Raw genomic sequence first — 20,220 nt, 5'->3', positions numbered from 1 at the left:
ACTCAGCTGCTAGACTATATTCAAACCCAGAGCATGGTGCTGGGTCCAGTGGGAGAGAGCAGCTCTGCTCTGAAACTGAGCCCCCGAGCGTCAGATTGGCCCTTCACTCAGCCAGAAGTAAAGAGATTTGATTGGATTAGAGCAGGATAAGAAGCGTTGGGGGGAGGAGATCTCATTAAGCTGCAGGTAAAGGTCAACTCTCAGCAGAAGTCACTTGTCAGTCGGGCACCCCACCTTGACATGGCCATTTCATCTCTCTCATACAGCGGTTCATCGGAGCACGGGATGAAGTACAGTTTCTGAGGGGATCTCAAACTCCTAATAATCAAAATGAACCACTTTTAACAAGAATTATCCTCTCAGCCTTCCTGATGTACTCGTATTGTACGTGTTTGATAGGATGAAGAAGATGGATTTACAGTATCAAAATCCAGACGAATGAAGCTTCCACGTCATTCATGTCGATGTACAGTACAGTGCTTTAAAACTCATACTAAGCATAAAGAAAACAACTTTGTTTCAGGCGCTTCAGTTAATGTCAGTTGAATGAACAACGTCCTTTGAAGAGAAAACATTTCTGCAGTGAGGAGATACAATCAAAGATGATAAAAACGCAGGGTGGAAATTCTTGAGGCGTAGCCTGTCATGCAAAATGTGTTATTTATGCAACGCCATGTTTGCCTATTATGTGTGTGTATATAAGCAGTGTTATGTTTAGAGCTGCAATTATTAGTGGATTCATTGATTAGTCAATCAACAGAAAAGTAATTGCAACTGTTTTGATGATTTGATTTTTTTTATGTGAAAACTCTTTGGTCGCAGCTTCTTTAATGCACAGATTCGGTGCTTTTCTCTGTTTTTATGTCATTTTAAAGTGAATCGCTTTGGTTCTCGGAGTGTTAGTCAGACCAAACAAAATATTTGAAGATGTCATCTCAAGATCTGAGAGATTGAGATTGACACTTTTCTCTATTTTCTGACATTTTATACGCTAAAAGATTAATGATTAATCAAGAAAATAATTGGCAGATATATCGATAATAAAAATAATCACTAGTTGCACCTCCAGTCAAGATATCCTACAGTTTAAAAGTGAAACACACTCAAGTAATTGTTTTATGATAGTACAGACTTTGATATATTATTTTATGATTTATTTAATATTTATAGTGGCAAACGGGCCTTAGCTTATCTCTAGATGTGCCAATAATATACTCAAAACTCAAATAAAGTACAAACATTAATACAATAAAATAAAATGACCATAAAACTAATTGGAAAGCAGCAGATCATCCATCACTACATGACTGATCCCTCCTTTCAAAACCGTTTCAACTGTTCCACATATTGATCCCACGACATGAATAACTAAAAGTTAAAGATTAACATTTTAATTCTGGGTAATTAAGACAATAAAAATGTTTAGCACACCAGTGACATGATTTGGGATTTTGTTTTTTGTTTTTTTTTAGCCATTCAGGACGATGAGAGGCTGTCAGCGGAGGAGATGGATGAGAGGAGACGACAGAACATCGCCTACGAGTACCTGTGTCACCTGGAGGAGGCCAAACGGTATGGCAGGAGGAGGAGAGGATGAGCTTAATGTCACATGGTGACCTGAAGACAACCACTTTCCTTTTTTTTTTTTTTTTCATTATTTGCTTTGTCACAGGTTACAGCTCATAGGGATTAAATTGGGTGTGTTCGGTCAAGCATTAGGATGTTTGATAATGTAGAACAAGTTTATTTATTTAATGAACATTGTTACGCAGAAGTAAAAAAAAAAAAAAAAAAACAGGGAGTGGTTTTGAAATGAAGCCATGGGGAGAAAGCCAGGGGAATGTGATAGATAAGGGAACAAAGCAGTGTGTGTTTAAATAATGCTCGTAGTAGTGTGGAGCTGAAACGACGGATGAAGACGTGCATGTGAGATGATGACGTGGACCTGTAAGCCTTCATGAGGATGTGTGAGATTAAGACAGGGGAGGTACTGACTGGGTGGAAAGAGTATCCACCCTTAACCTCACTCACCCCTCAAATAATCAAATAAATACAAAAAATCAAGATGTTTTGATTATCATTTTCTCAGTAGGTTTAGTAATATTTTATTCTCCTGATAGCTTGCGGGGATTTTTCAAAAGTCAGTCATTCTAAAGTCAACAAAAACCCGAAGACTCTTTTTTTTTTGTGAGTTGTCTGAGCAAAACTAAAACTAAACCACTTCCTGTCTTCTTCATATCCATCTGAACAGGAAGTGTGATCGTGCCACTCTTTTTTTACCCACTGATTTCGTGACAACCCCACCCAGTGACACAGAGATTGATCCCTGGGATTGATAATTTATGCTTAAATTGTGTTGTTGTGCTGTAGCCTAGTGGTGACAACAACAATTAGTCTTCTTGTTTGGACACACTTGTTTATAAGAGATGTGTGGGTTTCATTTACATCAGCATTTCCTCAAAGGTTATTGTTTGACAACTGAAGCTGCACTTTGACTCAGTAAAGACTGTTTGAACAGCCTACATGATCTGCTTATGTCACAGGATAATAATGGTCTGCGACGGCAGGTAGCATAGACGCAGCACAGATGCAGTCTTAAATAATAAGCAGGTCATGCCTAGATTATGACACATTTTTCTCTTTTAGTGTGCTGGAGGAACTTAAGCGGAAGGCTATTTTAGCTGCACTGAAACAGTTTAGGGAACATGTGCTTTAGCAACACCCCATGGTCAACCTCATGGTGACTATTTCACCCTCACTTCCACACATAAATCACACTTTCACTCTTTGTAGCTTCCTGTTATTCCATCCAAGCGCTACTGACTTTACTACACTGCTGTCGATTGTGGAATGGGACCTCTATTGACCTCTACTCTGGGAAAGGTGTCAAATTAGATTAGGATTAAGGCAGACGTCTAAGGAAGCCGCAGCCACAGAGAGCATGGGATTAGATTCTGCTCTCTGGGTTCAGGAGTCAGCATTTACTGAAACAAGGCAACCATGACGGAAGCCACTCTCGTGAAGGTGTTTTAGTACACCTGGAGAGTGAGCTTTCAAGAACAATATCATCGCCTACTCATGTCTTTGGAAACAGTGCTAGAAGTTGTTTGTCCTGTTAAAACATCTCCAGAACATCAGATTTTGCCAGAAAAAAGCTCTTTGTTCTATCAAAAAGGGGAAAAGAACCATAAAATTACTCATGAAGCTCATTCAACATAAATTAAATCTTCTGTAGTCAAACGATTGCACTAAAAGTACAAAAGTTCTTTACTAACTTTATGATGCTATGAATTTTCTTAATAAAAATCGTTTTTGTTTTTTTTTGGCAGTGCATGAGCGTTCACAGGGGGATGCTATCTTAAACTGTGTCTCAAATTAATGTAATTAAAGTAATTATGGGTAGAGCATCATTGAAGTAACAAAGTTGAATGGGAAAGTCAGATTTTTATGATATTTTAAATGCCAAGATGATTTGTCAAGCACACAGTTTTGGGCAGTGAACTGAAATATTAGTGTAGTCCCGGGCCGATCTGCAGGACGGTATTGGGGCAGATCACATTTTTTTTTAAATTGGATTTCTATCAGCTCCTTACAACCCAGTCCAATTACTTTCAGATCCTCTGTGTTCTGCAGTTTTATGTTTTCCTTGCATGCCATCTGTGAAAAATGTATTATTGCTCTCTATTAAAAACTGGAGCCTATTTCTAACGCATGAACAAATAAATAGCAGGCTTGGTAAAAAATATTCTCACTGAGAGCATATGTCAGCAACAAAACAGAGACACCTGCGGTTTTACAAGAGTTGCTTCGCTTCAGTTGTCTTAAATGACATCAGGTGGACTGCAGGACGTAGTGAACGCAAAAGCAGCTGATTTCCTTGTCGTTTATGAACTCGGATATTTCATGTGACCAAACCACAGTTCTTTACACAGTATAATGGCCCCGTGCTTTGTTGTTCAAAGTCCCCCTAGATTTGTAACTTAAATGACACGGTGGATTGCTAAGTTTGGCCTGCTGATGTTTTCAGCTGAAGGACACACCCTCCCAACACACAAAAACACACACACATAGACTTTGCACCCTCACCGGTGAGTAAACAGTTGACGGTATTTGTAGCTTTTTTGGATGGACACCATGGTGGTTTGCGTTGATATAGGTCCACCCCTGTGCTATCTAGAGCATGTTTTTTTTCAATCAAGGATATTATCCTATTTTTTTTAGACATTCCTATCCCCACCACACATGCTGAATTTCTCTGATGTCACTCAAACCCACAGGCACACACACAAACAAACTCATGACCAGCGTGACCAAGCAACAGTAGTCTATATGACGCAAGCCACCAGAGGAGGCTCTGTGCAGACAGTTAAGACTGGAGCTGAAAGCAAAGGAGTGTAGTCTAATATTGATATGTTGATGTTGATGTGGGACAGACTGAAGTCTCAGAGTCCAGAAAGTTTTGTTTAGTTTAGCCCAGTGGGCCACAGATTGGACAATGACAGGAAGGCCTGCTTTGGAGTGTTGTAAACAGGAGTCTGTCCTGCTTCAGGATTCAGGATGCTTTGTTTTAAGTACAGGAAGTGAAGTTTCACAGGAGAGCTCTCTTACCCATGCAGGATGTTACAGCATGGGTAACAAGGGTAAATGGTATCATAAAGAATTCTACAGGAAAAAGTGGTTTATCTCACATTTTTTTATAATATTTACACCCCTGAAGTACTTTCACAGAGCAAAGGCAGCGGTTATCTGAAAACAAAAACATTTTATTAAAAACATGTCTGACATAGTTTTTCTTGCATGATCTTCAGTGACAGCTGCTAAAGTTGGTTACGAGGTAGCTAATGCTTATTGCTAAAGGTCTCTAACTGCACACTCCACTGGGTTTGTGTTGACAGGGCATGGTGTGTCGTGGTTGTCCTTAATGTGCTGACTCATATTTTGGCAGAGAAGAGCTGTTGAGCACCCACACGGCCTTAATTAACCTAAACAAGGTATCTGTGTGCATGCATGTGGGAGGGTACGCTTTATTGCTTACAGACTGAAAGAGGGCTGGAGTTGCTGGTATGAATAACTCATTAAGGAGTTCAAATAAGCTAAATCACTGAGCTCTTACTGGTAGATTCGACAAGGGATAAATTCAGTTGTAGGATAATGAGCAACAAGGAGGAAATGTAAACATTAACATTAAAATCAGCTTCCTCAGGGTAAAACCATCAGGACAGGGCCATACTAATAAATATGGTATCACTTCCAGGCAGTAAGATAATGTGTAACAGATTCTCAAACCATGATATTTCACCATCCTCACCAATCATTCACTAGTTCCTTGGAATGGAGCTTTTCCTGATATGTCAGTTAAACGGTTTGGCAGAGACTGTAGTTGAACCCTACAGATGGACATTACGTCAGGCTGAAGGAAGGTCGACATGAATATCCTGTGTTCACCATGAGTAGTGATATAATCACATTCATTAGAGGTGTCTCATGATTACACATAGTTAATGTCTTGCTGAAGTGGAACTCACAAACCTTCATTTGTGATCAATTTAGGCTTTAAACCAACTGAAGTAGTATTAGACATCTTGCTCACTGATGCCACACAGTTTCCATTTCACAAGTGAGACTTACGCTAACCTTCACATGGTCTCAAAGCTCAGATTGTAAATCTATCCACAGCCCCCTTCCTAAGGCATGCTGGGCACGGTGTGGGTGCTGTCTATAACAATGCCCAGTTCTCACTGGCCTCGAGACTACTCAGTCGCTGTGTGTAACCCAGAATGAGTAAATACAGCACCTCTGGAGTTGAGTAGGCTAATTTTGTTAACACTAATTTAATAAAACCAGGGCCAAGTGTGTATTTATCATGGGTTTGAGGTTAAAGCTTAAATGATCACCTTGTAATGTTTACATGAACCTTCGCTCTTTTCTAAATTCACAGGTTTTGTTAGCCAGAGGACTAAATGTATCCCACAGATATCAATGTGTGGAATGAACGTATGGTTTTAGATATTAAATCATAGACGCACTGTCATAACACTGTGTATATCAAAGACAAAGTCACTGTCAGATTTTCAGACATACCTGTTTCCCTCACTGGTCTGTGATGTAAATACAAACAGACATTATTTTTACTTTTGATATATATATCATTATATTCTTGATCCGCTGTCTTTAGCTTTCACCTTAGTCAGGCATGCCAGCAGGTGTAGGAAAAACCAATATTGACTTTCTGAGTTCATGCAGGTTTTCAGACACCTAATAACTTGTATATCGCTCGGTAGATCTCAGATGGAAAGGTAAACACATTAGGCTGATTTGTTTATTTATATTCTGAACGTAATCATAGCATGTTCTTTTGTATTACAGACAAGTCAATAACTTGATGCTGAAATTTTAATGGTCCTGGTGATTTGACTGGAAATTGAACCTGTTGCTTACAATGCTTTCCTAATGAAAGTAGTGTCTTTTCATCTTTATTTATATTCACCTCAGGTAGTTGAGCAATAGTTTGAAATAATGGTATCCACTTCTCGCATTAGAATGAACATGCTTGCTTAGACTCTAATTAGTGATTTCTGTAGAAATTTTTAATGACTTCCTCCATAGTGGTTACATTGTGAGGCAGCTTGATTTGCCAGATCACGAGATTATGTGAGAATCCATCTTGTCAGGCTTCAAGTTATGCACTTCCCATGAGGATTCTCGCATGATCTCGCGAATCCAGCTGCCTCACAAGGTAAGATGGAGATGGTTCATCAAGTATTTTTTGAAAATGCCTGTCCTTTTCCAAACAGTTTCCAAAGACTGTGTAACAAACCATCTGGTGTGCCAGGTTAGCATAACGGTTGCTGAATGAATGTATGTAAAGAGATGCTTTTAAGAATCCTCTGCCTCCTCTGAAGTCAGTATCTGTGTTTTCTCAGGTGGATGGAGGCCTGCCTGGAGGAAGACTTGCCCCCCACCACAGAACTGGAAGAGGGACTGAGGAATGGTGTCTACCTTGGCAAGCTTGCCAACTTTTTTGCCCCAAAAATGGTGTCGGAAAAAAGAATCTATGACAGAGATCAAGCCCGTTACAAGGTACGTGTCCATAGTTTCACATTTAGGCCGTATTCAGGCCAAATCAGGCGGTGCGGCAAAAACGCCAGTTCTCCCATTCATTTGAATGGGGGTAGTGCATTTCGGCTCTGGCTGTTTTGGCCGCTGCGGCTGGAAATTTGAGCTGTGGTGATTGGCCACCACAGCCTTCAGCCGCAGTGACGTCGGATTGTGTTTCTCCAATCCGACGTCACTGCGGCTGAAGGCTGTGGTGGCCAATCACAGTCGGAGATCAGACTGAACAGAGCTGTAAACTCTGCCATGAGGGAGCACAAAGACGTTACTAAGTGAGGGGAGGACGTTTCACTTCATTTGATAATGTTAAAAGTAAATTTAGGCTCTGCTGTCTGAATGAAGTGAGGGAGCACTGGTAGTGAGAATACCGGTGAATCAGATCAAAAAAATGTTATTTTCTGATTGTCTCACAGCGGTTACTTTCCGGAGTACAAATAAACCCGCCCAAACCCCCGCTCGACCCTGCGGCAGAATGCCGCACCACCTGATTTGGTCTGAATAAGGCCTTACTCTCCATCATTCTTTTTATTTTTATTTATGCTTCTCATAACCCTGTTGGAAAGAAAGCTCCTGGAGACAACTTTGATCATAGCAGATAAGAAGATTGGTTCCAGATCTTTTAGGCACGTCCTTACAGTTTTAGACAGTTTTACACAGCAAAGTGTTCAGGCCTTATTGTAACCAGCAGCTGTTGTGCTGCTACAGTAAACTACAAAATTGTCTGAGCTAGATTTTGAGTATGATTTTAATTCCCTTAACAAATCGTACACAAACATCACCAGAGTGGCAGCATGAGGTTATTAGGTATTAGACTGGCTCAGCTATTGTGTGTTATCAAGCAACTGATGACACGTTTGTTTCTCTTTAATGCAGCATGTACTGTGCATGCCATAATAACTCCTCTGTTTTCATGTTGCACTGGGAATGTTTTGATTCACATTTCTTGTTTTCATTTTCAGAGCAAAGGGCTGCACTTCAGACACACTGACAACACAGTACAGTGGCTCAGAGCTATGGAGTCAGTGGGTCTCCCAAAGGTAAGGAGCTCCCTGTTTAACAAACAAACATTCAGTACACAGACCCATTCGAGCCTGCATTCACAGTCATGAGACCTGACGAAAATACAGTTTTCAGTACAGTTGGCGCCCTATAAACAGATTTACAGAACAGAATTAAATCTTTTATAAAACCCAAACTGTTGAGATTCTACGTTTTAATTTAGCATCTTTACACATATGATAAACAAGCTGAAATACTAGGACAGGACTGAGAAAATGTCATGACTTAAGTGATGCCTCTCATCAACACAACGACATGTGATGTCAGTATGTTAATAGAAAGTTGTTTGTTTTGAATTGTGTTGATTGAAGTTGATTTTTTTTGGCAGATTTTGTCGCGCTTCGGGAAGTAGACAAAGTTTTCTGTTTGCAATGCAACATTTTACATGAGAAATTGTTCTTTTCCAACAAGTGTTGATTTGGTGCAATGGTATACCTTACTGTATAAGCTCATGTGGGCTATACACTTATGTGTGTGTGACATGTAAAAACAACTAAATCAGCCAGGGAGATCCGTAGCAAATGATGCTTTGCCACGCAAACTGTGGAACTGGGAGGACTTGGTCTTGGCTTGACACGTGTGTTGGCTCAGGGTTGGTAGATAGGCAGTCAAGTTAAAGGAAAGAGTCCATCTTAAAACTGGGAAATTGTTACATCCATTCGACAACTAAGACTGAGTGGAATCCAATCTCAAACTAGGACAGGTTGTAATTTATCCAACACTAAGGATGTAATTCATTTTACAACAGTTATAGAAAGAATTTCTACCATCCTACGATCCTACAACTACTGTGAGACTGTCATTTTTGTTAGAAGCTGCAGAGCATACAATGGGAAAACAAGCAATATGAAACTTTAATAGTGTGACAATGGTTCAAAATTACATTAGCTGTAAGAATGTAAACAATGACAGAAGAAATTGTAATGAGGGTGCGGCAATTCTCACAGAATAGTATTAACCTCCATTACATCATTTATTAGATGACACAAAAGGCCCTCTCTCTCACTGAGGCGTCTCCTGGAAATGAAAATGGGGTAAAATTGATACCAACATATCTCTGTACTGCCCTTTGGGATTGCTTTTTATACTAATTTGATTGGCATTTTTAATGAAAAGCCTTTTCAGGAGAAGTCAATCTTGCCCGTAGCTTTTTTTCTATGAGATCATTCCATGTCTTTGAGCAAAACCATGATGTTGAGAGCGTCAGGTGTTCCCATTAAGTCCCATTATGTCCTCCCTTTGCAACTTCTTATGCAGCCTCTCTGTGTGCCCATCAGCAGCTTAAAATGCGAAGGAACATTGTGATGGATTATCTACTCTTGACTGGCTACAGCAGTGAGTGAATAATACCTATTGTGGTTTCTACTTTCAGATATTCTATCCTGAAACGACAGATGTGTATGATCGCAAAAACATGCCCAAGGTGGTGTACTGTATACACGCACTGAGGTAAGAATAAAAAGATTCTCAAAAAAAATTATATTATTACTGCCTTCATACATCTTTCACTTCTGACAGCAAAACCGCTTACTCATTTCTCATCTTTTGTCAAGGTGCCACACCTTTCTGTTGAATGTTATTTCACTTCTAAGAAAAGAATAAAAAAGAGGAAACTGCTAGTGTCATGGTTGACCTACGTGTCAAATGCTGGTATCTAACAGTAAGAATGTAGTAAATATGAGCTATTGGGCAGATTATATCAGCAAGCATTGTGTTTTTCTGTAAATATTTACTTATTCATGTATGCAGAAGTGGTCACTGATGGGTTACTCACTGTCTCATTTAGATTCATTTACTCACGCTTGATAGTTATGGCAGACAAGGTCAAACACTTTGACCTTAATGTGTTTTGATCATGTTGCCATCCACACAGCAGCATAGTCAAGTTACAGAAATTGAGGACAGCTCGTCTGGAGATGACAAATGAATGAGACTGCTTAGACTAACTTTTGTATCACTCTGTGGGGTTCAGACATGGCCTCTTTTTGTGTCCATTAAGTTCAACCTCTAATTCGGATGTCAAGTGGGAAATAGTACTGTAAGTGATATGAAACAAGAACTGGAAAATGTTATTTCCACTTCTGTAAGGCAGTGAGAGTCTTACTGTTCAGATAGACTTTTTAATGGTATGTTATGGTATGTGTTACATACGTCAAGGCTATATTATACACCACCATGCATTTACCTATAGGTAGCCATTGCTTCAATTTGACAAGTTTGACATGCTTTCAGTCACTGTATGTTTATTCTAACATTCAATCATGGAATAATTAGGAATTAAAGTCACGGTCCTTTAGTCTCTGTTCCTCAAGTTTTTTTTAAACACTTTGATGAGAATAACCTATCTATACACACTGCTTACGTAAACCTCTATTCAGCATGTCAGCAGAGGCTTCCTGACAATTTAATGTGGTGTTTCAGTGCTCAACTCATTACTTACAGTCTCACCACAAAGGGTGGTTCTTTGTAATGGTTTCACATTTGTGACAAAGTTTATAAAAACACATGGAAAGAAAAGTTAGTGCTCTTACAGTAAGGTTGGTGACATCAATATTATAACTTCAGGTCTTTGCTTTTTCAGTTGAGATGATGGAAAGGGTCAATTTTATCTATCTGACCCGTCTAGTCAGCCAAACGCAGATTTAGGGAGTGGTTATGTGAGCTGCTTGGATTGTTTTCTCTGTTGTAGTGTTACGGTCAGGTCCTTAGAGAATTGGTTTCCTTCCCTTCATATGCACACACGTGCTCTTCCTTCCTGAGAGTCCAGCTTAAGTCCCACAAGGACCCAGTGAATACTCTGCTTCCCTGGGTACAAACACATGCACGCATGGAGGCAAAGCAGCAGATGTTCCTCCACATTCAGTGTGGTGGAAAAATTTGAAAGAAACACAATGTAATTGGAATAAAGCATAGTTTACAGTAAGAGCACATTTTGAAACACTTCTGACGAGGTGGTAGAGATGTGGGAGTTAATTTATTGCCTAAAAAGAAGGCGTAAACATTGAGATAAAAAAGCTAGAGCTAGTTGCTTCAAGCTAGTCAGCTGATTGTCAGTAATCCCAGTGGCTTGTAATCGGCCACCTTCATTAACCTCAGTCAGCTGTTACTGTGTTTGTGTCTCGTACTCTATCAGCTGCCTGCATGTTAAAACATTACCCTTTGTATAAGCAGAGTTTAGATAGTTGTCCGAAGCCCCCTGTGTCCCAAGGACAGAGTTCATTTCATGTTTACACACTTACTGTGACCAAAGTACAGAATAACCAGCTACTACAAATGCTCTGTTCAAAGCTGTGCTGATGCTAGGCCTGCCCTAAATATCTATAATTCAGTACCACTTATCAGGTACCTGTGGGAAGATGAAAGTTTTATGAAGTTTCCAGCCACCTGCTTCTTGTATTCATTGGCCAGTGTTGGACTGAGTCTGTTGGCTGCTGTCAGATGGTGCTTGTTATACCCTGAACCAACACTACCCCCCTGTGGTCTAGGTGTGACATAGGCCAGAATTAAGGGCCATGGGGAGCAGTTACTGTCATGGAGGAAACGTATCCAAATATTGAGTTTCAGTTTCATAATAACTGTCTTGACCTACAGCTTCCCAGTGCCTTACTAAATTATTATTTTTTGTACAAATCTTTCAGCTTATACTTGTACAAACTGGGCATTGCACCACAGATCCAGGACCTGCTGGGGAAAGTGGCCTTCACAGGTAACACCAGTGGAATTTAGACAGCTTTTCCTAAAACCAAAGTAAAAATGCACCTTTTTAAACAGTAGAAGAAACAATAAAGTGATTATCAATTTATTTTAAAACGAATGATGCCTCTTCACCAGGGAAATCTTCTCTTTGTGGGCTTTAATTTTGTTTACTGGTCTTGTTTGGATTTAATTAACACATAAAAACTTGTCATGTGCTCTAAAGTTTTGAAAATTTGTTTGAAGTGTCTCATGTTTAATTTAGAGTTTTTTTTTTAAACATTTCAGATCATCAATTGTGAATCAATTTCGATATTTTTCCGATTTTAACTAACTTTAATTTAACTTTGGGAAAATGTCAGTGTTCCCTCTGTTTTGTGTGTTAAAAGGAAAATAAATTGCATTGCAGGCGGTATATTTTTGCCTTTCCTCTCTCATACTGCATAATTTCCATTTTCCCTTCCATTGATATACTGTATATCTGTCTTTCAGAGGAAGAGATCAGTAACATGAGGAGTGAGCTGGAGAAGTATGGCATTCAAATGCCAGCTTTCAGTAAAATTGGAGGTATCCTGGCCAACGAGCTCTCAGTGGATGAAGCTGCCTGTAAGTCCTCTGACCTCTTAACTAGATCTCTATATTGAAACAGGTTGTCAAGGTCTTCAAAAAACTGCAAGTAAATTAGCCTCTGATAGTGTCGATTGATTGACCTGTTCCCTAATTTTGTTTTGAACAACATTCAAATGTTGTCCTCAGTGCATGCTGCTGTGATTGCCATCAATGAGGCTGTTGACAGAGGTCAGGCATCTGTGACAATGGGAGCCCTGAATAATCCCAACGCAATGCTGAGGAACATCCATGAAGCTCTGGCCCAAGACTACCAGGACTCGCTGAGCCAAGCCAAGGCTCGCAAGCAGGATCAGTCTTCAGGGAGGGTGAGAGGCCTACCAAACACTTCAGTGACCTTTTTGAGTTTTAGTTTCATTATTTATCTGTATATATCGGTTTATCTGAGTTTTCCTAAATGCAGTATGATTTCACTCTGTTCTCGAACTTTGCTTTAATGTGGGAAACATTTTCAGATTGTCACAGAAATACCCCTTTCATACAGGAAACCCATCTAGGACAAACTATACTGCATTCACTTTACATTTTAATCATTCATGTGCAGTAAGACTGCTGTCACAGGTTAACTCTATGTTGTTACCATCCAGAGACTAGTGTTTGCAGTTGTCTTTGCATATTACACACACACAGACCTCAGATATGTATAGAATCATAGTACACTACAGAAAGTTTCTCTCTTTCATGCTTGTCTATGCATCAATCTCTCTCCATCACTATCTCACTCTATTTTTATGCTAGACGAATATTCAGTTACATAAACGTCAGTAACATTAAATTAAATTCCCACCCCTCCAAAAAACACTTGTTGACTGAAGCTGTGTGTGTCATACATGTATTCAAATCCTGGTCTTTAGGTTTTTGTTGACCCATTCAGGTCAACCTCCAAGACCAATCTGTTGGTATCACTGCACTGAAATTGCAAAATAACATAAAACATATTAGACTTATCATGATTAACATTCAAACCGTATCTGGGGAATGCAAAATATTTAAACTTGATTTTTGCAGTAAACAGATGTTTCTAATTGCGATGTCTAGTACTGACAACTGTAGTGAAAAGAACTCAGCACTGAGGTCTGAAAGGGGTTTCCTACACTGACTCACTCCACAGGCCTTGCCAGCACATTCCAGTGGCTGCAGTGTCAGCTGTACTTCACCAAACACTAACCCTCCGCACTGTCCGGCAGCTCGCCTCCCATTCTCTCCACTAATACCGTTCAAACACGAGCCATCCATTTCCACCTAATGTTTGAAATGTTATTTATTTAAAACATGCAACATCTGTATGAATCGGAAGAAATGTATGTGATCAGCTAGAAATAAAATATTCTACTGTATATGAAATTTGATGAAATAATAATTTTTTTTTTTTCTTTTGTCTCTCTCCTTAGCGCTCCTCAATTACTGCTGAGGAAAGAGATGTTTATGAGGAGCTGCTAACTCAGCAGGAGATCCAGGGTTGCATAGACATTGTCAACAGTAAGGACTGTCCCTCCCACACAATGGATGCATACCTTCTTGCATGAAAATAAATCCTCCAATCACGTACAGTGTTGGTGTTTAGCAATACAGTACATCATTAACTCCATAATATTTATTTGTTTAGCACTGATCCAAAAGAATGTGAAAAGAAAACACACATTTTCCCTCAAAGATGTCTTGTCTTGGTTTTCCTGTCTGCAGTCCAGGCAGCAGTAAGGCAGGTGAATCAAGCAGTGTCGTCCCAGGATGAAGCTGCTCTGTTGGCGGCGCTCAGGCTTGAAGCTCTGGCCCTGCTGGGTGTTCAGGAGGCAAACTGCCGCTGGTACCTGGAACATTTTACCAACTACTGCCAGCACCAATCCAAGGTATACTGGGTCAGTGGTTCCTAAATCAGGGCATTGGGAATAATAATAATTCTGGTTTTCTTTCCAAACTGTTACAGAAGGTAATTGCATATATGTGATTTTTGTTGGAGGTATACAGCACAGTAAATAAGTGGGAACAGAAACCTCCAGACACTTATTGCCCTTCATTAAAACACACTGTATAATCATGAGACTTACATAGTGCTGTCTCTCTAATTTACTGCGATCTTTATGCTGCAGGATGGAGGGAAAGCTGTGATGGTGGACAAAGAGGAGATTCAGAGAGTTGTCAGCTCTTGTAATGACTTTGCTGAGGCAGAGAAACGAAGTAAGCACCTTTTTGTTATATTCCATGAATGTTTATTATCAGTAATTCTGGTCAGTTGAAAACCCCAAGTCTGTCTGCTATTAAGTATACATGATATATATTTAATTCAGGTTTTTACAGATGTATTTCAGCGCTTCAGTGTAAGACAGGGAAAAAATACAATTTACCTACTGAGATACCTTTGTGAAATTGAATTTGGGTTACGCTCACAACATGACTGTGATCATTTTCTTGACTAGAACTGGAGGCAGTTGCAGCGATCAATACAGCCATTCGTCTTGGCAATGCAGTGGATACGGTGGAGGAGCTGACGAACCCTGAGGCACAACTGCCGATCGTCTACCAAACTGCTGCCAACCTCTATCAGGCCGAGCTTTTTAGTTTGCAGCTACAAGGGGGGCGGGTGAGACATCCTGTTAGCAATTTTCACACTTTTACATGTGTATCCACAGATAAAAAATGTGCTCATAGGCAAAGGGGACATCAGTGCTAGATTTATACTGTAGTTAAATGTCACTTCATGCTCATGATTCAGACCTTTATGTTTATCAGGCCGGCCTGAGCCATGAGGAGCTGAGCGTTGCTGTGGAGATGCTGTCAGCTGTAGCAGTGCTGAACGAGGTGCTAGACACCAAAGACCCACAGGCTGTGATCGAGCAGCTAACAGACTCTCCTCTGGGCTTTACCAACATGGACCAAGACAACCTCAACAGGTAAGACGGCTGTGAGGCAGATTGTTGTGGACTGCTGATGATTACAAGGTTGCATTTGCAGTGCATAGAAACAAAAGCTAAAAACACTAGTTGTCCAGCAAAATGTGTTTCATTGGGTAGCAGTGAAGTTTAAGCTCCCCTTTTGAGCAGCCTCCCAACTCTACTTGATCTGTTCAGTAGTAAACCTTAGTCTCTACTCGCCCTGCTGTCATGTCTGTTAATGCTGGTTGTAAACCTGTTCTGTCACATGATCAAGGATTTGCTTTTTTGTTGCCATAACTGTGATTAACCTCATAATAACTACATGGTGGTACAGTATGATTTTTAGGAGAAATAAATTAATTAGATTGTATGCCGCTGCACTCCTCTTTAGGTTTCTCTTTACTGTTACTTTAACACTAAAGTGGGCTGCTGAGTGATGGTTCATTTGATGTCATGAAACTGTGTTGAATCTCTCTGTGGCGCTCTCCCTCAGGTATGCTGACACTCTTATTAAACAGAGAGCTGAGACTCTTGCCACGGGCCAAGAGTTCCTTACCTGGAATGATGTTCAAAAGTGCATCGACACAGTCAACGTTCAAGTCCACGAGGAGCATGAACGTAAGAAAGTCTCGCCAATTTCTGATACTGTTTCATGTAAATGCATGTAAATCTCAGTACAGTCTGTTAATTAATTGGATTTCCACGCCAGCAGTTTGAAATCTCCAGTAAGGTTTTATTTTAGTTGTGGCCTTACAATGACAATTTGTAAAAACACATACAACAATATATGAAACATGTTGACTACATGTATTAAATGGTTCTTGTCTTCTACCTCCAGGCATTATAGCTATAGCTGAGATCAATGAGGCCCTTAACTCAGGTGATCATCAGCAGACACTTGCAGCCCTGCTCCTCCCTACAGCCAAGTTGACGGGGGTGAACTCAGCTACAGCCAAACACTACCATGATGTCCTACAATATACCAAGCAACTCCTCTGCCAGGTATTGTGACTCTAGATTGAGTTAATTTATTTAGGATTTATGTAGAAAAATGTGCCTGCATCTCTCACATCCTCAAAGTGCAAAATATAAATATAAAAAGTTTCAAAAGTATAGCTGAGTAAATCAACCACATATCATAACTCTATCTCATGCTCGTTATTAGTTCAGTCAAGACCACTTTAGTCAAAAAGAACATTTTTATTGCCGATTGCAGTAGTTATTTTTGGAAGTATGGCTCTGTTCTGCTCCCTGCCCTTCCATGTGCTTACATGGAAAGCCCAAGGCAGGGACAGCAGCTGTAAAGACCCCCATTGGACCTCTGTGCCTTTCAGTGTTCTTACATGGAAAGCCAAAGGTAGGGAGAGCAGCAGTAAAGACCCCCATGGGACCACCCTGCCCTTCCATGTGCCTACATTGATAGCCTAAGGCAGGGAGAGCAGCAGCAAAGACTCCAGGTACAGAGCAGAGCAGGACAACAGAATGCCATTGTTTAAGTCAAACGCAGCATATAAGGAGGAGCTGGGGTAGAGGTGGGTTGCAAGCAGCTTGCAGAGGAAGAAACAAGGGAAGGTAGACTGAAGCAGCTTTAACTAAGGTGCCCTGTATGAAATTTGCCAATTGAATGCATAGAAGGGAATCAGCTGAGCTATCAGCTGATGTAGCTGGCTTGTGAGCTAAGCTTGACTATGTGGCTTGCCTGAACTAATGCTATGCTCAATTTTTATTGGAGATGCATAAATGTTATACATTTTTATTGTAAATCTTAATCACTTAATGTTGATGTAGACGTTATAATGTACATATAATTCATGTGTGGAAAAACCGGAAGGACAAGTGTAAATATTTAGCAAACTATTGTCTCATTTTGTATTGTTTCTACCCTCTATCAGGGAAAAATGGAGGATAGGTTATCTGTTGTCACCATACTCTTTGTGTCACCGGTTTCTCAATCTGAGATGTTGCTGGGTTGACATGACAGGCTTGTACAGATTACACAGTCTGCATATTCCTTTCTTCATACTGTACAAAGATGTGAAAACAGACTTTGTGACAAAGGTTATTCTGGACCTATCAGAGATTGTGGTATGACTTAACCCTGTTAAATTCACAGATTGAACAGTTCACATCATCGTGTCGGGGCTTGTGCTTCCCTGCTGTGACTCAACAATAGTTCAGCAGTGCAATAGTTTTTCTAAGCACACACATCCAGTCTCACATCATAACAGCCAGCCTCTGAGGCATCCCACGGAGAGAGATGAATTGTAGTTCTGAAGCTGCCGTCTTAGAAATGAGCATACACAGGAAGGGATCCAGACAACTGTGGAAGCAGCAGAGACACACAGCTACTCTGTAATATCCGTACAGTCTGTCATCCCCACCGGACAACAGGCGGATGTAGTGGACAATGTGCAGGATGCCACTAGGCAAGAAACACACTGCGAATATGATGAAAACCAGAGTGCTGACCCTGATAAATGGTCTCCAGTCACAACCAGATTGACCTAGGTGGTACACCACTGCTATGTGGGCATAAATGCAAATCAGGAAAGGCACTATGAAGCCCAGACAAACCAGCATCAGCCTGTATGGCAACAGCTGGGAATGGGATTTTTCTTCCAGGGGAAGTACATCATGGCATGTGGTGACCCCCAGCTGCGTAAGCTGGTAGCTCTGCCTGACCAGGAGCTCAGGCACAATAGCAGCCCCAAACAGGAACCACACAATCATGCAGGTCCACACTGCCAGTGTAGTCTTAGCAAGTCTTCTGTACAAGAACGGTCTGACCACAGCCAGGTAGCGCTTCAGACTGATGCATGCTATAGTCTGAGCCGAACAGTAAACGTTGCCATAAAACAAGGCTGTGATCAGCCGGCAGGAGATTTCCCCAAATATCCAGTTGTTTCCGTTGAAATGGTAGTGAACACGCAGTACCAGGGAAAACAGGAGGACCAGGTCAGACAAGGCCAGGTTCAGGTAAAGAATTACTGTGGACAAGGACTTGGCTCTGAGTCTGACTCTGAGGAAGGTCAGAATATAGGCGTTGGAGGGGATACCCACCAGCATGGCCAGTATGTAAGATGAAGGTATGACCCAGGTGCTAAGGACCCCTGTGGTATAGGCCGTCGCAGCATCGTCTGGGTTCACAATTAGCCTTGGGGCTGTGCTGGGATGGAGCGGGGTCGGCCTCTGGTTTGTGTGGTTGAGTTTGTAAATCTTCCCCCTGAAAGTTTTTGGTATCACACCAGGTTGTTTATTGGCTGTGGTCCCAGTTCTATTCCCTGTATATGGGTAGAAAAACAATGTTTATGGCTTTAAAAAAAATAATTATATAAGAAAAATACATTTGAAACTACATTAAAACATCAAACAGAAATTTTACTTCATCCCGTTGGCTTTTGTTGTCTTGTGTTGTCTTGTGTTGTGTCCTGTATTCATCACAAGACTTTCTAAGTATACCTCTTGTTCTTTTTCATGAAGCAAGCAGACATTTCTATTTATGCATGTTAATTATCCTTTATTTTAGTATTTTTAATTTATATTTTTTATAGCTATACTAATATAGTTAAACCTGTGTTTTGTAACTTTGAGTTGAGACTTTAAATGAGCCCTTTACCAGTTGGGGTCAAAAAAGTCCCAGTGTAAATAGTATCTCATCTGGGACCCTGGCTTAAAGAATAAATGCAGTCATCCTTTTGGTAAACTGATAGTATTTTAGTCAACTTACCATCATGCTGAATGGTCTGCACTGCCATCAGACAAATGATTAGTCCAGGCACAAGGTCGGCCATATCGCTCTCTGATTGAGGATTTTTAAAGGTTGCTGATTTTCACTCCTCTCAGTTTTGCTTCTTGTCAGCTACTTCAGTAAATGTAGGAGTTCTCCACTGCTGGAATTTGCTGTTAGGCATCTCTGCAGCACAACAGAAAAACTGATAACGATGTGTACTCAAGCTCGGCTTCCCGCTAGTGTATGTGGACTGCCTGTCTGTTTGTATGGTTCAGTGAGCACGTTTCCTGTCTCGGCTTGAAAACTGAATTCCCTTCTGCCTGTGTCAGGAACTGCCCACTGAGTCGCTGGGGTGGGAGGATACTGCTTAATAGTTAAACAAATAACACTAAATACAGTTGCATGTAATTAAATTATGTTTTAGGTTATTTGTGGTTTTTTGCATTAAATACTGTTTCTGTTTTTAAGAAGTGATTTGACTTTTATTTGGAAGGGTAACATTTGTCAGCCTGGTTATGGAGTTGAAGAATCGTTGCTGTAATATGCTTTCTGGATATTGTAAGCTTCTGCATCTGCTTTGAGTGAAAAGTTATGCATATTCTTCCAACACTATTACATTCTACAGCAGATAGATCATTAATCTGTTACTGGAACTGTATACTGTGTTCCAAGATGGCAACCATCCACTCCAGCGAAAGTTAATATCCAGCACACATGTTTTTACTTTTCCTGATTTTCTTTTTTTTTTTCTGTTTCTGTGACTCATGACACATGTTGCCCCACCTGTGTGTATCATCTTGATATGATGACACACAAAGAACAAATGATCCTTTATGATTGCAGTTTCTCCTCTGTCTCTCTTTATACATGTGTGAGTTGGATGAGAAATGATCAGACAGATGGAGAAATAAACAAAGAGGCTTTTTTTAGGCTGTTCGGTGGGTTTTAATGGTGACTTCCTTCCCATCGACCCTGTGGTCAGAGATACACTCCGGTCCCCACCAGAGTTGTCTAAAATTAGCCAGAGAGCAAATACAAAAGTCAGGCTGAATAAACATTCTGTGTGCTTGTTGTGATGTTATATTGTTAGGTTAACCACCACTCATTACATTTTTTCCTTTTCCTTAG

At 40.4% G+C, this 20,220-nt stretch overlaps 2 protein-coding genes across 3 annotated transcripts in view; one reads left to right on the top strand and one right to left on the bottom strand.

Moving 5' to 3' along the window:
- The window catches only part of iqgap2 (IQ motif containing GTPase activating protein 2), a 37,270-nt gene that overhangs the window by 2,187 nt on the left and 14,863 nt on the right, over positions 1-20,220 (top strand). For both annotated transcript variants that reach the window (XM_044369915.1, XM_044369905.1), the window contains exons 2-15: positions 1,473-1,572; positions 6,924-7,080; positions 8,073-8,150; positions 9,545-9,621; positions 11,811-11,878; positions 12,358-12,471; positions 12,622-12,800; positions 13,884-13,971; positions 14,176-14,339; positions 14,580-14,667; positions 14,907-15,070; positions 15,220-15,380; positions 15,856-15,980; positions 16,201-16,364. In XM_044369915.1, the coding sequence (XP_044225850.1) occupies positions 1,473-1,572; positions 6,924-7,080; positions 8,073-8,150; positions 9,545-9,621; positions 11,811-11,878; positions 12,358-12,471; positions 12,622-12,800; positions 13,884-13,971; positions 14,176-14,339; positions 14,580-14,667; positions 14,907-15,070; positions 15,220-15,380; positions 15,856-15,980; positions 16,201-16,364 (1,727 nt within the window). The remainder of the gene's footprint in view (positions 1-1,472; positions 1,573-6,923; positions 7,081-8,072; positions 8,151-9,544; positions 9,622-11,810; positions 11,879-12,357; positions 12,472-12,621; positions 12,801-13,883; positions 13,972-14,175; positions 14,340-14,579; positions 14,668-14,906; positions 15,071-15,219; positions 15,381-15,855; positions 15,981-16,200; positions 16,365-20,220) is intronic.
- On the bottom strand, positions 17,140-20,210 carry f2rl2 (coagulation factor II (thrombin) receptor-like 2). The gene is made up of 2 exons (XM_044369934.1): positions 19,090-20,210; positions 17,140-18,643 (listed from the first exon to the last, which is right to left on the bottom strand). The coding sequence occupies exons 1-2, from the start codon at positions 19,151-19,153 to the stop codon at positions 17,577-17,579; spliced, it is 1,131 nt and encodes a 376-aa protein (XP_044225869.1). The 5' UTR covers positions 19,154-20,210; the 3' UTR covers positions 17,140-17,576.

This window comes from Thunnus albacares, chromosome 2, assembly GCF_914725855.1.
Source record: "Thunnus albacares chromosome 2, fThuAlb1.1, whole genome shotgun sequence".
NCBI classification, from domain to species: Eukaryota; Metazoa; Chordata; class Actinopteri; order Scombriformes; family Scombridae; genus Thunnus; species Thunnus albacares.
The sequence above is the reverse complement of the archived record's forward strand: the minus strand, read 5'-3'. Positions and strand labels throughout refer to the sequence as shown.

Coding starts and splice junctions, on each gene's coding strand:
- f2rl2 (XM_044369934.1), bottom strand. CDS start 19,153: ATGGCCGACCTTGTGCCTGGACTAATCATTTGTCTGATGGCAGTGCAG. Junction 18,644..19,089: donor GCAGACCATTCAGCATGATG/GTAAGTTGACTA, acceptor ACCCATATACAG/GGAATAGAACTGGGACCACA.